The sequence below is a fragment of the Schistocerca americana genome, chromosome 2, assembly GCF_021461395.2.
Source record: "Schistocerca americana isolate TAMUIC-IGC-003095 chromosome 2, iqSchAmer2.1, whole genome shotgun sequence".
NCBI classification, from domain to species: domain Eukaryota; kingdom Metazoa; phylum Arthropoda; class Insecta; order Orthoptera; family Acrididae; genus Schistocerca; species Schistocerca americana.
In genome coordinates, this window is record NC_060120.1 from 21,671,940 (window position 1) to 21,689,884 (window position 17,945).

The 17,945-nt window shown below is 43.8% G+C and overlaps 1 protein-coding gene across 1 annotated transcript in view; it reads left to right on the forward strand.

The window, feature by feature from the left end:
• The first annotated feature begins 1,076 nt into the window (after positions 1 to 1,076).
• The window catches only part of LOC124589405 (brain-specific angiogenesis inhibitor 1-associated protein 2), a 618,821-nt gene continuing 601,952 nt past the window's right edge, over positions 1,077 to 17,945 (forward strand). The window contains exon 1 of the mRNA XM_047131551.1: positions 1,077 to 1,336. Coding sequence (XP_046987507.1) covers positions 1,292 to 1,336 — 45 coding nt within the window. The 5' untranslated portion in view covers positions 1,077 to 1,291. The remainder of the gene's footprint in view (positions 1,337 to 17,945) is intronic.

The window sequence follows — 17,945 nt, forward strand, 5'->3', positions numbered from 1 at the left end:
GCTACAGTGCAAAGCTTTGCATATATATATTGTGTGTCTGCAGGATGACCTTGGATGAGCTCCAGCAATTAATCTGGTTGCACGCTTTTGTGCAATGAACACTCTTTTACTCAATGGTGAGCTACCCTGGAATATGAAGCCATACGAAAGCAGAGAATGAAAATAGGCGTGGTAAGCTAATTTACTTAGATGTATATCGCCAAAATTTGCAATGACGCTAGTAGCATTAGTAGCTGAACTCAAACGTTTCAGTAGATTCTCAGTGTGTTTTTTTCCAGTTCAACCCCTCATCAATGCATACACCTAGAAATATTAAATATTCTACCTTAGCTACAGATTTCTGATTTGAGAAATCACCAGTTTTTGGCATATTATGTGAACTGCTTATTTCAACTTTCTGCACTCTTCCAGTTAGGTACGACTTAAACCATTTGAGCAGTGTCCCATTAATACCACAGTACTTGAGCTTATCTAGAAGTATTCCAATTGATTTGCAATATCAACCGGTTTGGCTTGAGTGGATGCATTGCACACAGGTGAAGCATACTCTGCAGCGGCCACACACAGAGCAAGAGCCGAAATTCTCAGGACGGGAGGACTTGCTCCCCAGGCGGTGGATGTGAGCTTCCTCAAGATGTTATTCTGTGGACTAGCTTTCAGCCCGGTGTTATGGCAATGTCTCCAATGAGAGTTGGTCTTTTGTCAAAAGCACAGCCTCACGTGGAGTCTCCGGAGTCTAGTGTAGGGACTGAATGTTACTGCTGTATTCGGAAGGAACAGAAGAGTTACGATGTCTCATACTGCAATGAAAGCAATAAAAATTAGGTACGTGAGGGTAAAATAACTATGTGAGGACTATATACGAGTTGTAAACAATGATTCAGAGGGTAGAGTCGATTAAAACGGAGAGCCTTCCAGGAAAGGGACGGGGAGCAAAGAGTGCCCACACTATGCTCGCTTAGGAGAAATCGAAGAAGTGCGTGAGCGCGTCGGGGCCCTGCTTCGCGCCTGCGCACTGCGGCGACTGTGGACGCGGCGCGCCACGGACGGGCGCTCAGTCGCGCGCGGACCGCCAAACCGCGCACATCGGCAGAGCCACGACTCGGCTCCCCCACTCTTTGCGCGGACGCCCGACACACTGCCGTCGGCAGCCGATAGCTGGGCGGGGTCTGGGAGCGCGCGAACTGCCGCCGTGTTGAGTCAGGTCGAGTGCGCTTCGCCGTAGTCGCCACCTTATTTTTCTTATCCGCACGATGACTTACTCGGGATTCTGAAGTGACGGACAACAGCCATGGAGACGGAAGAGATAACGAAGCTGGTCGACGGCATCTACAAGGTAAGTGACCACTGTGCGCGGATAAACTTGTACCACTCTCTCAGGACTCTGGCGATACAGTTCCATTGTTGCTGTCGACATTTCACTATGAAATAACAGAAAAAAAATGTAGTCTATGATCAATCTGGCAAGCAGCTCCACTGGTACAATGCGCGATGAGCAGATCATTGGACACACCGGTACCGGGTTCGACACAATACAGGACCACGAGTTGCCTAGCATCTTGGTATAACTCTCATCATTGTCATATACTGTTCTCTTAATGTCCTGCTGAAGAAAAAAAAAAATTAAAGCAGACGTTCTTGTCGTATTACGCAAGTTCTTCTCACTTTGCAGAAGCCACTGATCACTTAATCTATGAAACACCGGGCTAAATAACAGTGCAATCTGTCTTGAAAGCGGCTTCTGGTGTGTATCTCATGAGCTGTTCATTTCATTCAGTGGCGCTGGGATTCTGTATTGGGGGACCAGTTTAATTACCTGCTTTGCCGTAAATATCACCGTAATGGCTGCATATTATCTTTAGTTCTCTCAATTCATGATTTAAAATACCACTGTTTTGCCCAAAACTTCTCTTTATGTGTACGATTTTAATATTCTTCTCGTTCGTTCCAAATTCTCGGGAACGATAAGGTAATGAGTGATTAAGGCCTCAGAATAACTAAGATCTGATTCTCATTGGCATTTGATGCACATACCATCCAGCCAACACTACATTATATAATACAGTTTTGCACGAGATGTTAGCCTATCAGCTTCTGTTATTCTGTGTTACCTGTTCTTCTGGATGCGAAACATCATAGGTGCATCAAGGTAAATGACTGACAGAAAAGCGATTAAAGAGCAGCATTGTTAAAAATGTCGCAGAGAGGGCGGTTTACTGTTTTGAGCCGCTCTAATAAAGATCGAAAACGCAATAAAGTTCCCAGATTTTTCAAATTTCTCGCGTTAAAGCAGACGTAGTCACACGTTCTTTTATTATCCTGATCACTGGATAAAATGAAATGCTGTCTTCTAAGCTACGTCTTCAGTTTTAGTACACTTACTTCTATTCTGAATTTTACATTTAGAAACTATCACAAGCAACGGGAATGGACTATTTAAATGCAACAATCTAACGACTGGATATACATCTTCTTCAATTTTAATTTAGGAAAAACGGAAATAGTTCAGTTAGTTAAATGGGAACCGAATTAAATCATGAGAAGAAGAAAAAGGAGTAGCTTATGTGTGTGAAGATGATAATTGCTGTGTGTTCTCAACGGCCCTTACACTCTGGAAGGTATGTCACGTCGTATACCTACTGTGGAAAAAAAATAGCCACACAGTTTTCGTCGACATGCTTGTCTAGCTCTTTTCATCGTTTCTGACTTATCATGAATGACGAAATGGAGCAACGCTGCAAACCTGTGGCTGTGACTGAAAGTACTTTTTAAGATATAGGAGTGCCTTCGGGTGTGTGTTTAATACTAGTTTTTAAAATATCAAGTGACGCAAAGTGTGATTTTTGTAGCTGATTTATAACAACGCCCTTCTAGTAGTTCTCATATTGAAACGAAATACGAAGTAGCCAATTTTTAATAAATTTGTGTAATATAGTATGTGGGATTCAGAATACGTTACAGCTCGCTGATGAACTATATTTCTCGCCTATATCTGGATAATACCACAGAAGACAATGGCAACTGCTATTTTTTCCAAATATCACAGACATCCATGCCCGAGGCAGGATTCATACCTGCAACCGTAGCAGCAGTGCCTAGAACCGCTCGGCCACAGCGGGCGGCAATCGGTTTGAGTAAAAGTCGTTTACAGAGGGAAGCTCTTATACGAGACGTATTATTAATTCGATGGACGCTGCTGCTACATAGGCGTCTAAAACGACATTAAATTCAGCATCTTGAACAAAAAAAAAAAAAAAAAAAAAAAAAAAAAGAAAAAAAGGAAACGATGTAACATACTAGAGTATTCTGAAAATTAACTGATATTACTAACAAAAATGCGCCTATGGTAAACACGCATTATGTGGAACAACTGAGAATAGAAAAGAGATTGCTGCTAATGTTTACATTCAACCAAATAAACAACAAAGCTGTGCAGAATAGACGAGTGAGAAAAGAATTTATACTGAATTCACAGAATATTTATTTCTCCCTGGACATAATTTATATTTAGAATCAATATCAGTTACAGCTATGTAAGAGGTGGAAACACGAGTCCCAACACCTACTTGTCCGGGCCAATAATCTTGAAATTGAGTCATCCGAGCACTCGTCATGAATACGTTCAAAGCTTCGGATTGTTGTTTGTCTGTTCCGTACAAGGACAAACCAGGGTGTATTGACTTTCCACTCTTGAAATTTAAGTTCGCATCTAAAATGAGATCATCTGGGATGAAGTTATAGGGTCGCGTTCGAAGGAGAAAACAACAGGGGGCTTAACATGCCCCCAACGATAAAGTCAGAAGAGACAGAATAGACACTTACGTACGAGGGTAATCCCAAAAGTAAGATATTCTATTTTTTATAAGTTCATAAACTTGTTTATTTCTACAATGATTTGCATCAGTTTACAGCTTGAACATTTAGCTATTTTTCGACATAATCACCATTTCTGTCGATGCATTTTTGTAGACACTGTGGCAGTTTTTGTAAGCGCATGTCATACCAGCTCGCCGCCATGCTGTTCAGAAAGTTATGAACCTCTTCTTTCACCTTGTCGTCGGAGCTGAATCGCTGGGACCACAATTAACGCTGACAGGTACTGTGAGACTCTGAAAAAACTCAAACGGGCAATTCAGAACCGGAGAAGAGGAATGTTGAGCAAGGGCGTACACATTCTCCATGACAACGCTCGCCCACACGTCGCTCTTGATAAACCGTTGCTCTCCTGCGACAGTTTCAGTGGAACATAATCACCCACCCACCCTACAGTCCTGACTTGGCGCCCAGTGACAGTCACCTGTTCCCTAGGTTAAAAGAATATTTGGCCGGAAAGCGATTCAGCTCCGACGATGAGGTGAATGAAGAGGTTCATAACTTTCTGAACAGCATGGAGGCGGTATGACATGGGCATACAAACACTGCCACAGCGTCTATAAAAACGCATCTACAGAAATCGCGATTGTGTCGAAAAATAGCTAAATGTTCAAGCTGTAAACTGATGTGAACCATTGTAGAAATAAACAGGTCTTTGTACTCATAAAAAAATAGGAGACCTTACTTTTGGGATTACCATCGTAGAAGAATGTTTCTAAAGTTAGCCGCTGGATGCTTTTCAACGCAAACATCACAGAATGACCCTCAATGGGCATACAAAATCGTGGAAATTATAAATCTGACAGTAGAGACTGCTTTTTAACCCCTGATCATCCACAAAAAAAATTTTGTGCCTTGATTAATCCATCACCTCATTCGGTGTTTGGAAGTAATACTCACTTTAACAGGTGCAACAGCAAGTACATAATCTTAGTGAGATTTGGTCAGTATTTCGTAGACGATGCATCACAAATGGCTGAAATAGCTCTGAGCACTATGGGACTTAAGTTCTGAGGTCATCAGTACCCTAGAATTTAGAACTACTTAAACCTAACTAACCTAAGTACATCACACACATCCATGCCCGAGGCAGGATTCGAACCTGCGAGCGTAGCGGTCGCGAGGTTCCAGACTGTAGCGCCCAGAACCGCTCGGCCACTCTGGCCGGCGATACATCACATTTCTACTGCATAATGTCGATTTGTAGTATACAATCGTCACTGCTCTCTTTGAGACCGTTAACTCCTTTGGCATACTAACGGTTCTTTGTGCTTTATTAAACAATTAACTACAGAAACGACTTTACATTTGTCCATCTACGAAAAAAACACCTTCTTGTGTACTGACGCTTATCATCGTCTGCAGTTGGTGAATTGGTGCCTTGGAAACCACAGTGTAAATCAGATGAAACCTTGCATAGAACCGGAACAAGGTGGCGCAGTGGTTAGCACACTGGACTCGCATTCGGGAGGACGACGGTTCAATCAAGCGTGCGGCCATCCTGATTTAGGTTTTCCGTCATTTCCCTAAATCGCTCCAGGCAAATGCCGGGATGGTTCCCCTGAAAGGGCACGGCCGAATTCCTTCCCCATCCTTCCCTAATCCGATGAGACCGATGACCTCGCTGTCTGGTCTCCTCCCCCACAAACACCACCTTGGATAGATGTGTTGGACAGTATCTCTAGTATGTCTGTCGATCGCGTCATGTCACTCATGAGTGGGCACCTAAAGATGCCAAGAAAATAGTGTTTCCCAACAAGTATGAGTGCCTGTGAGAGATTTCGCCTAATTTAATGCAGCCTACACAACGAAGCTGACATGCATTCGCTTCTTCGTGACAATTCTCGGCCGCACACTATAGAACCAATCAGGACACCCCTGCAGTGTTTTCAGTGGGAAGTGTTTGGTCCCCGAACGTACAGCCCGGCCTTTTCTCCCTCCGATTTTTATCTATGCTCAGATGAATCGTTGGCACAGACAACAAACCGCCGATCAGCCTAGAGAATTGGCAGAAAGCACAGGCTACTGCCGTCTGTGACTAGGATATCGCAAAGATGGTACAATACTACTAGAAGTGTTTAATCGAGAGCGGCGATTATGTAGAGAAGTACCTGGAAGGTGTAGCTACCTGTTGCAAATAAAACAAATTTGATTTTCACTGTGGTTTCCACTTCGCGACCATACGGACCTTACTTTTCGAATAGCCCTCGTAGGTGGTGCCAAAACGACTGCTCCAACATTATTGTTCCTTATGTTATGTACACCAGTGATGTAACACTGCAGAAAGGCGTCAGCCTCTTTAGCGGAATATACAGGGTGTTACAAAAAGGTACGCCCAAACTTTCAGGAAACATTCCTCACACACAAAGAAAGAAAATATGTTATGTGCACATGTGTCCGGAAACACTTACTTTCCATGTACAGCTCATTTTATTACTTCTCTTCAGATCACATTAATCATGGAATGGAAACACACAGCAACAGAACGTACCAGCGTGACTTCACTTTGTTACAGGAAATGTTCAAAATGTCCTCCGTTAGCGAGAATACATGCATCCACCATCCGTCGCATTGAATCCCTGATGCGCTGATGCAGCCCTGGAGAATGGCGTATTGTATCACAGCCGTCCACAATACGAGCACGAAGAGTCTCTACATTTGGTACTGGGGTTGCGTAGACAAGAGCTTTCAAATGCCCCCATAAATGAAATTCAAGAGGGTTGAAGTCGGGAGAGCGTGGAGGCCATGGAATTGATCCGCCTCTACCAATCCATCGGTCACCGAATCTGTTGTTGAGAAGCATACGAACACTTCGACTGAAATGTGTAGGAGCTCCATCGTGCATGATCCACATGTTGTGTCGTACTTGTAAAGGCACATGTTCTAGCAGCACAGGTAGAGTATCCCGTGTGAAATCATGATATCGTGCTCCATTGAGCGTAGGTGGAAGAACATGGGGCACAGTCAAGACATCACCAACAATGCGTGCCCAAACGTTCACAGAAAATCTGTGTTGATGACGTGATTGCACAATTGCGTGCGAATTCTCGTCAGCCCACACATGTCGATTGTGAAAATTTACAATTTGATCACGTTGGAATGAAGCATCATCCGTAAAGAGAACATTTGCGCTGAAATGAGGATTGACACATTGTTGGATGAACCATTCGCAAAAGTGTACCCGTGGAGGCCAATCAGCTGCTGATAATGCCTGCACACGCTGTACATGGTACGGAAACAACTGGTTCTCCCGTAGCACTCTCCATACAGTGACGTGGTCAACGTTACCTTGTACAGCAGCAACTTCTCTGACGCTGACATTAGGGTTATCGTCAACTGCACGAGGAATTGCCTCGTCCATTGCAGGTGTCCTCGTCGTTCTAGGTCTTCCCCAGTCGCGAGTCATAGGCTGGAATGTTCCGTGCTCCCTAAGGCGCCGGTTAATTGCTTCGAACGTCTTCCTGTCGGGACACCTTCGTTCTGGAAATCTGTCTCGATACAAACCGCGCCACGGCTATTGCCCCGTGCTAATCCATACATCAAATGGGCATCTGCCGATTCCGCATTTGTAAACATTGCACTGACTGCAAAACCACGTTCGTGATGAACACTAACCTGTTGATGCTAGGTACTGATGTGCTTGATGCTAGTACTGTAGAGCAATGAGTCGCATGTCAACACAAGCACCGAGGTCAGCATTACCTTCCTTCAATTGGGCCAACTGGCGGTGAATCGAGGAAGTACAGTACGTACTGACGAAACTAAAATGAGTTCTAACATGGAAATTAAGCGTTTCCGGACACATGTCCACATAAAATCTTTTCTTTATTTGTGTGTGAGGAATGTTTCCTGAAAGTTCGGCCGCACCTTTTTGTAACACCCTGTATGAGTGTATTAAATGGTACGGCAAGCACATACGAACATGCTCCTCAGAAGTACGTCATCGCATGCAAGAATGGTCCATTGTGCGGTACGTGGTGTTTGTAATGCAGCCGCCGCAGCAGGTGGGGCGCCAGAATGTGCTCAAGTGGAAGCTCGAGGGGGTCAGGGCGCAGGGGGGGGGGGGGGGGGGGGGGAGCGTTAGCAGGTTTCCTCCGTCACCCTAGCTCGGGCGCCGAAACTCAATTCTGCTGAACCGCGCGACTGCGAGTGTGCAAGGAGCAACTGACATCACCGTCCCCTCGCCTCCCCCCTTTCACCACCCACATCTCATTGGTGTCAAAAGCACATGATATGCTTTGTGTTCCTGCCCGCTACGAACACCCACACCCACCTACGAAAGCACACACACACACACACACACACACACACACACACACTTACATAAATTCAACTTTGTACCTTCTCTGCCTCCTCGTGCTCCTACTTCCGCGACCACCTCTCCCCGCCCCCTCAACCCCTTTACCACCATCCTCCCCTCTCATTTCCTCCCTTCCTCACCACCATACACACAAAAAATGCGAGTCCTACTCTCGGTACACCTAGTGTAGTGTCCGAACTATCCTTGACAGTTACGAAAATTTTCCACATTGTTGGTGTGACGTTTGATACCCACTACGAAATTAAAAAAAAAAAAAAAATGGCACTGAGCGCTATGGGACTTAACTGCTGAGGTTATCAGTCCCCTATAACTTAGAACTGCTTAAAGATAATTAACCTAAGGACATCACACACATCCAGGAAAGGAAACATATTCGGGAGAACGGCGACTGAGATCCACATCCGGCATCCAGATAAAAGTTTTGCGTGATTTTTCGAATCCGTTTTAGGCAAATGATAGGATAGTTGGTTTCAAGCTAACGGTGGACTCCCTTTCCCTGTCCACGCTCGTATTCAGTCACTAATGACAGCATCGTCGACCGGCCGTTGCACCCCAGCCTTTCTTTCTTCTTTCCTTTTCACTGGACCAATTTTAGTATTCCCTTTATGTGGTTCTGGGAAGCTGTGGAGCCTTAAATTTCACTGGTCGAAAGTACACTCCTGGAAATGGAAAAAAGAACACATTGACACCGGTGTGTCAGACCCACCATACTTGCTCCGGACACTGCGAGAGGGCTGTACAAGCAATGATCACACGCACGGCACAGCGGACACACCAGGAACCGCGGTGTTGGCCGTCGAATGGCGCTAGCTGCGCAGCATTTGTGCACCGCCGCCGTCAGTGTCAGCCAGTTTGCCGTGGCATACGGAGCTCCATCGCAGTCTTTAACACTGGTAGCATGCCGCGACAGCGTGGACGTGAACCGTATGTGCAGTTGACAGACTTTGAGCAAGGGCGTATAGTGGGCATGCGGGAGGCCGGGTGGACGTACCGCCGAATTGCTCAACACGTGGGGCGTGAGGTTTCCACAGTACATCGATGTTGTCGCCAGTGGTCGGCGGAAGGTGCACGTGCCCGTCGACCAGGGACCGGACCGCAGCGACGCACGGATGCACGCCAAGACCGTAGGATCCTACGCAGTGCCGTAGGGGACCGCACCGCCACTTCCCAGCAAATTAGGGACGCTGTTGCTCCTGGGGTATCGGCGAGGACCATTCGCAACCGTCTCCATGAAGCTGGGCTACGGTCCCGCACACCGTTAGGCCGTCTTCCGCTCACGCCCCAACATCGTGCAGCCCGCCTCCAGTGGTGTCGCGACAGGCGTGAATGGAGGGACGAATGGAGACGTGTCGTCTTCAGCGATGAGAGTCGCTTCTGCCTTGGTGCCAATGATGGTCGTATGCGTGTTTGGCGCCGTGCAGGTGAGCGCCACAATCAGGACTGCATACGACCGAGGCACACAGGGCCAACACCCGGCATCATGGTGTGGGGAGCGATCTCCTACACTGGCCGTACACCACTGGTGATCGTCGAGGGGACACTGAATAGTGCACGGTACATCCAAACCGTCATCGAACCCATCGTTCTACCATTCCTAGACCGGAAAGGGAACTTGCTGTTCCAACAGGACAATGCACGTCCGCATGTATCCCGTGCCACCCAACGTGCTCTAGAAGGTGTAAGTCAACTACCCTGGCCAGCAAGATCTCCGGATCTGTCCCCCATTGAGCATGTTTGGGACTGGATGAAGCGTCGTCTCACGCGGTCTGCACGTCCAGCACGAACGCTGGTCCAACTGAGGCGCCAGGTGGAAATGGCATGGCAAGCCGTTCCACAGGACTAGATCCAGCATCTCTACGATCGTCTCCATGGGAGAATAGCAGCCTGCATTGCTGCGAAAGGTGGATATACACTGTACTAGTGCCGACATCGTGCATGCTCTGTTGCCTGTGTCTATGTGCTGTGGTTCTGTCAGTGTGATCATGTGATGTATCTGACCCCAGGAATGTGTCAATAAAGTTTCCCCTTCCTGGGACAATGAATTCACGGTGTTCTTATTTCAATTTCCAGGAGTGTAGATCTGAAGTCTACTCCGCGCGATTGCAAATTTACTGCCATAACCGGTATGCTATCCCTTTCAATTATTTAATTTATGTTTACTATCTGAAATACGAACAGCTTCGAGAATTGTTTCTCGTCGAGAAGTCACTACATCTTGGCCTTCTTTCAGCAACACGTCGATGTTTTGTAATTTTCCTGTCTGTCACTTTGTAATAAGTAACTTACATAACGACAACGCTGAAATTTTGCTGCAGTTGTTGAGAAACATACATCGGTCCAAAGACTGGCTTGGACACAGCACAGTTTCATTAGCCTTTAACCGTCTACATGCCTTCCATCGACCCGTGAACCGGCCTGGTTTCCTCGCTGGAACGTTGTTGATGCCCTTTGCTGGCCTGGCCTCTTGAGTTCCGGAGTTGTGAACTTCCGCGTCATCCGAACTTTAGGGGCTGAGTTTGCTATAACCCACACGATGCGTAACTGTGCAGCGCGTGTTGTCGGCGCCTGCTGTCTCGGGCACTACGGCAGAGATGATGCAAGGAAGGGCTACGAATTTAATCATGGCATCGTTAAGTAATTGGTAAAGCTTCAGGGTGATGTTCAACTTATAACACTGCAACAGCATTTACGTAGCTTGTACTATGAAATACCAAATTTGGTTTATTACGTAGTATGCCCCAACAGAACAATTAGTCCTGTCACGGAATAGCCACGTATAACACGACCGTCTGCTACTGTTATACCATAACCTTAAAGTTGGAAGCAGGTCGTGAAATAACACTATCTTGTTAAGGCAACTATGGTATAAAGCGACAGAGCAGTGTTACCCTCTGAGAGGAATTTTGTTATGTTGACCGTGTTGTACCTAACAGAGGTGGCCTACCGGAAATGAAAGTCAGAATTACGTAAATGTTTGAACAGTAACAAACAAAATTTTGCCTATCTGCACTGTTTAACTGATAATGGAAAACGGTCGCCAGCCTAACTAGGCAAGAGATTGATTAACATTCTCGTTCAAGGAAATAGTTATTAGTAATTTTTAACGGATAAACACAACCTATACTTGGCCACACGCGAGTGCAATGAACTCTGACACACTCATATGTTTACGGTAAGATTGAAACTAACAGTTGGAGCAGCACAAACTATTTACAAAATTATAACAGGTACAGAAAAACACTATCACTTTCAGGGCTTACACAAACTGAGTGGTCTTTATAACACTACCATTAACATTCCCTCTAGGATCATAAATTGGACATAGGTTTAGGTTAAGTCTCTCTCAGTTAAATACTTTACTATTTAAAATGAAAGTTAGTTGAAATTCACTGACAGGTTACTTATCACTGTCTTTCTAATAAATAGATTATGGTTTTCATAAATAGAGATCTTTCCGTTATTTATTACCTAGCATTAGCACACTAGACAAACTGTGGATCCTGTTATACTGTTAATATGCACTTATAATACACAAGAGAGACAAACACTTAGTAATCATGAACATATAATTTCCTACTATGCAGTTTTCCACTTTTACTACCGTGAGACATAAAATTAACATTTGTGTAAGATACTGACTCACTTTCTGCGATTAACAACAGGTAGTAATGTGATCATTTACTAAGCAAAACTTTATAAGCCTCAGTCTTGAGAAATTTTAATTTGAAGTTGGCAACAACACATTAATAATCAGTTTTACTAGGAAAATTATTTCAGCAAGCATCATTAACTTTAACTCGCTCTCTTGCCACATTAACTTTAACTTTCTCTTTACTATGTTCAAGAGGCATTAATTAGAAAACTGGGTTTTAATGTACTTTCAGTAAGGACACTCGGTAATCACTTTAGTTCAAACGGAGAGGGCCCTGAGAGGTGTTATGATGAGGAGAAAAATCAAGGTAGGTACATAAATTCAGATATAAATTACCTTTTATTTGAGCACAATAACACATCCATTAAGCTGATCCTTCACTGTACATCATTATAGCATTCCGATGCAATGATTGCGCAATGTGGTGGCAACTGCAAGTTGGTAGGTGGAATTGCAGGTAGAATTGCTGGACTCAGTCATTTCTTGGTGGCTATGATAGATACAAATTTCAGAATAGTTCCAGCTATTTATCCATCCATCCGAAGCATTGGAAAGCAGCAGAAAAAGCCTCTCTCGAAACCAGCACTATGCAACTTTTACATGGCAGTGCCCCGACTCGTAGCTCGTCTCCGACTCACTATCAGTTCCACCTTTTCTACGTAGGCCAACCACAATTTGCGAGCGCTACACAGTTCCGTTCCCGAGGGGAACCACTACACCTTTTACTTACAAACTAACTAAGAACCCTAAGTGAGGATCAGCAGTTTATATAACAGTAAACAATCATTTTAAACAAAACAGAACATTTGTATATATAGACATTTCTACCAAAAATTATTCACACAAAATTACAATCATATATAGTAAGTTTTGTTCCCTCCAAATGGGACAAAGAGTTTAAATGAAAGATATGCTACACAGTATAGAAACAAAACATGACATCAAAGTTTGTATAAAGAAAGCAGTACACAATTTTATGTTATCGATTCAATCACACACATTTACAGAAGCACAGCAATGTAACATTAAATGAAACAAAAGCAAAATAAATCAGTACAGCATTAGAGCTATGGTGTTACAAACTCAGTGGGAGATGCCTAGAGGGAGGCGTTGTGGTTCATGGAGAGGTTTACTTGCGAAATTCCTAGAACATACGTTGCAAGAAGCGTGAAACAAAATATTCCTTCCTCCCAGATATGCCTCGCGAAATGATCACAATGAGCAGATCAGAGAAATTAGAGCTGATACGGAGCTTTATCGGTAGTCGTTCTTCTCATGTACCTTTCGGGAATGGAAGAAGAAAACGTGATTTCAGATGAAAGAGAAGGAAATTTTAAGCAAAATGTCAAAGCCGTAGAAAAATATAAACATAAATAGGAATAGGAAAGGCTTGACATGACTTGAAAACAATGTCCAAAAGATAGTAAGAAAACAATATTAAGAAAACAAGTAGATATTATCGCACATTGTTCGCCCCTGTGGAGATGTTACAAAATCTTAATAATGTGTGAAAACTGATTTTTCTCTTAGAAGGAGAAGGTGTTTTAGACGTAGAACTAATTAGTCTGGGCAAGGAACAAGCCGGAAAAAGCCTTTGCCGATTTCAAGCTTTGGGATTCGCCTTAAAATAATCTACGGAAATCGCCAGACATAGGAGACTAGGTAGCAGCCTCGGGATTCAAAAGACGCTCCTACAGTTTACGAGTCGTTTAGCTTCACCATTGCGCCATCTCTCTGTTACTGCCTCGTATGAGGAGCAACACAATCTCTATTGGAGTCGTATATCGTCATATGACTCACAAGAGATGCGTTACGCATGACGTTTACACAACTCTGTGGGTTGGATGCGAAAGTGTACCTCATGTTATCGTTCACAAGCTATTTCCGTAAGCGCGCCACGTGAAGCGAAAAGGGTATAAAACTTTCCGGAGAACTGCGATAGGCTGACGCCATTTCATCGAACTCCGGTAGGCGGGATATTCCTTTCACCGAACGAGGATCCATTGCAGATCACACCACTAGCGCTGCGAACTGCTGGGGAGTAATGAAAGAGAGTCTAGAAGGCTCTTGGCGATTGCGACAGCCGTCCTCGAAGCATTTATCGATCCTAAGGCATTTCTGTCCAAGGTCTAGAAGTACAGGGCAACATCAATAAACAATACTATTTTGGGGAACACTGTGTAACTGTTTTATTCGTAACGGCATCCATTCTTCTAGAGATGAAAATGTCTAAAATTTGACTTACGTTTACGATTTTCATTCTCTGAGCGTTATGCCATGAGACTTATGGCATCTGGCATTTTGGGGTAACTCATCATTGAGGAAAAAGTGTTTGTCTCACAGAAACTTGTATTAAGGACAACACTTGTAAGTGGTGCCCACTCTAAAATCTCTTGCAAACTGTTCTTTAAACAGTATTACTACAAGAAACTTCTATTAGAAGTCTTGAAGAGCTACTCCCTCCCGATACGTTCTGACACAGCCATCGGCCAAGAAGCATTTTGGGCTATTGAAAATGACCAAAGAGTCGAAATAGATATAACTACGGTAGTAAACAAAATATACGTCAGCATTGATTGTTAGTCTTTATAGTCAAATGAAGTGATCTCATTCACCCTCTCCGCCAACAACATCGCAAATGCGAACTTACTTCGCAGCACTTTCTACATGACCAGGATATAATTGTAGTTTTGTATAGTGGCTCATCTCCACGATCAACATGCTAAAGGGCTTGGTCACAATGTGACCGGTTTGTCGGCCTATTTTACCGATCGACTTTTGGTGATAAAGTGTGGTAAAAAATGTCCTCCATCTTTGCCACATCTTCTGATATTCCAACCCACATGGAACCGAAAACAAAGACCATATCACCGTATGTTCTTTTCAGGGGTGCTTTATTTATCTGAATTATTCTGTGATCACTTTTGTTATCCCATAGAGTTCTGCAAAAGTCGATGCGTTTGCATCTTAATGGCTTCAGAATATACTTGTGTGTGGTAGGAGCTGCAGCTTGGCACTGGGCCTTGTCTGTTAGCACACTCTCAGTGGTTGGTTGTGGCTGGCCGCTTGTCAACCGTACTCATCAAAGTCATTAGACAGAGGGTCCTAACTCATTTGGACAAATATGGGGAGGGAGGGAGCAAGGAGGGAGTGGGAAAATATGCTGAGATATTCATGAAGGAACCCCTTTGGCATTAACCTGCAATTATTAATGACGGCACTGAATAAAACTAAACGTAGGTAGCCAGATAAGAGTACTAAGGTCACTGCTGCTGAATAAGAGGTCAGATTCTCATTCACTGTGACACCTAGCACGATGTGAATATTTGGATCTCGTACAAACGGCTGTTGCAAGTTTCTGTGCCAAGTGAAATTGTAGACTTCAGTGTAACACGCAGTTAGGCACCTGAAGACTCAAAAAGACTAGAATGTCTGTTTCAATGCATAAGGATCATACAAATGAAAAATGAGCCAGGTGACTCAGTGGTTAATTCAGTGGACTAGTACTTAAAGAGGACGGCAGCATTAATCTCCGTCCAGTCATGCAAAATTAGTTTTCCTGTGTTTTACTGCACGCAGATGTTGAGATGATTCCTTTGAAAAGAACACGGTTGATTTCCTTCACTATCATTCCCCAATTCGAAGATGAGCTCCATCTCTAATGACCTCGACGTCGAAGGGACGATAAACCCTAACGTTTCTTCCATCAGCCATCTAGAATCTCCTCTAGGGAATGGGATGTTGTATTGTTCTTACGTTCGTGTCGTCATAACTGACATGAAAATCGTCTCAAATACACTGTCGTGTTATCTTTCCGTTATTGAGGTGGGCGAATGGACCAATAAATTGAAACTAGAAAAGAAGAGTGCAACTGCCATTATAATTCATCGCGCCCTTGAGAAGATAGCTCTCCCACAAGACTGAAAAATTTCCGTACGAGAACGGAACAGGCCAGATCCGTCAGCAAACTCAATCTGTTTTAGAATACGCTAATTCAGATTCTGCTCTGCTCTTCAAAGTTCCCAGTCATATGATGTGGAACGGAATTCACCCTCGCGGTCAATTTATGTAAAGCGTCTGCTTCAGTACATCATACACATCCACTGAAGAAAGGTTAGGTGAACGTAATGTGACTGAAACTTTATGTAACGGGACTGAAACCACCGCGGCAGGCAGAATACGGCGCCGTCGTGTGGAGTGAGAGAGAGTTCCCAACGGTCTCTGAGATAACAGCTAGTGTGCCTCGGGGTTTCGTGAGGGGGCCACTTGTTTGTAATGTGTGTTAATGGCTCAACGCTAAACTTTAGGATGTTTGCAGATGACGCTGTTGCCTCTGATAAGGTAGAACCGAATAAGGCCCCCCGAATTTCCTGTCTGGTCTGTGGCGTTCAAGCTTAATGCAGCTGGTCTGAAGTGTGTGAGTAATTATGAGCGTACTTAAAGCGGATTTTGTCAAAGCCTGAACTTATCAGTAGATATGCGAGGGAGAGTGGATTGAACTCGTGTATAGGCTTCTGTGATACTGAAACTCTAGCTCGAGGCTTAGTTCTGGTGATACGTTATATATGCTGAATACCAACAAATTTAGTAGGGACCTGACAGTTCTCAGTGAAAAGCATTGATTAAAGTATAGCACTTAGCTTCATATGGCGGTTTTAAGGTGTTCGTAATTAGAAGAGAAGCTTGTAGCTTTGTTCGGAGTGTTTCCTTCACATGTCTTGAACATGAATCCAGCCGAAGTTCTGTTTTCGACAAAAATTACGCCTTAATTTTGATGAATTGTGTGATCAATATTTACACCCTCTCCGCAACAAACTCCTGAAACTGTGCAACGTCATTTAAGATATTCCACGTTGGTAGCCACCAGATAACTGAAATGCTAGTACATAAGGGAAGATATTCACCAGTATACAGCAGTGAACGGTCTGTGTGGGCCGCAGCAAGTCGGTCGAAACGTCGGCATTTTGTTGTTTTAGTAATTTACATTGACACACCCCAATACCCAAAATTATTTCATCCAAAGTATTTACAGCGTTTATTTATACATAGAAAAGTCATGTCGTTCAAGCATATGACGTGTTTAGAAGTAGCGAAGAACATATCCCCTTTCGATTTTCGTGCTTTAAAATTTCCCTGACTTCTCCAGCTCACTTGAGACGAATTATGATTTTTTTTTTCGTGTGTCTAGGATCACCAAGATGGCCAGGAGACATTAAATTCGAAGCTAGTTCGGATTTAATTTGTGGAGCGATTCCATTGGTGTTTCAAGAATCACGAGATGGTTCCCCGTCTCTGAGTCATAAAGAGAATTAACACGTGCTGCAAATTTGACAGTATGAATTTCATAGAAAAATTAACCGCTTTCAGTTACATGTTATGTTAAGATAAAACGTTGTGGTAGCAGACAGGAGAGAAGTCATAGAAATAAATACCTCTTCCAGGACGGGCTAATACTGACCACAGATAAATGCAGAGAAATATTGATTGGACTCTATGTATAGATAAAGTACTCGTGTTGGAGGAGATCTCTAATGAACTTCGCATAATATTCTAGATAAGACACTAGTTAACTTTCTTATGATTTTCTTGAACGTGTTTTCCTTGGAACGCTTTCATATTAGAATAATCGTTTACATATCTCCTTCAACTATTCCTGAAGCCCATATTAAATGATACGATTAAGAATTACGATGTCGTTGACTCAGCTCTTGCTCTGCTGAAAGAACTTCTATCTGCAAGAGCACTGTTACGCACACGCCGCTTTTAATCTTCTCGATTAGAATTTCGTACTCTGGGAAGAGACGCTTCTCAGACTCTTTATATGTTTGCACGGATTAAAGCGTCTGTCATACGCTCTCACAATTATACTACCCGGTCTGTAGCAGACAACCGTGATGCAGGTTTCATGTTCGAATCTTGATGGAGGGACGAATTTTCATCTGGAGTATATGGTCACAAAGTAGGATGTTACCATCAACAGACGTTCCTCTTAGGTCCTTGTTTAAAAACCAAACCTCCCCATCATGTACAATGAGTACGTATGACGCTGTTAATGGTACACAGACCGTTGAATGGTGAAGATAACGACGACGGACATCT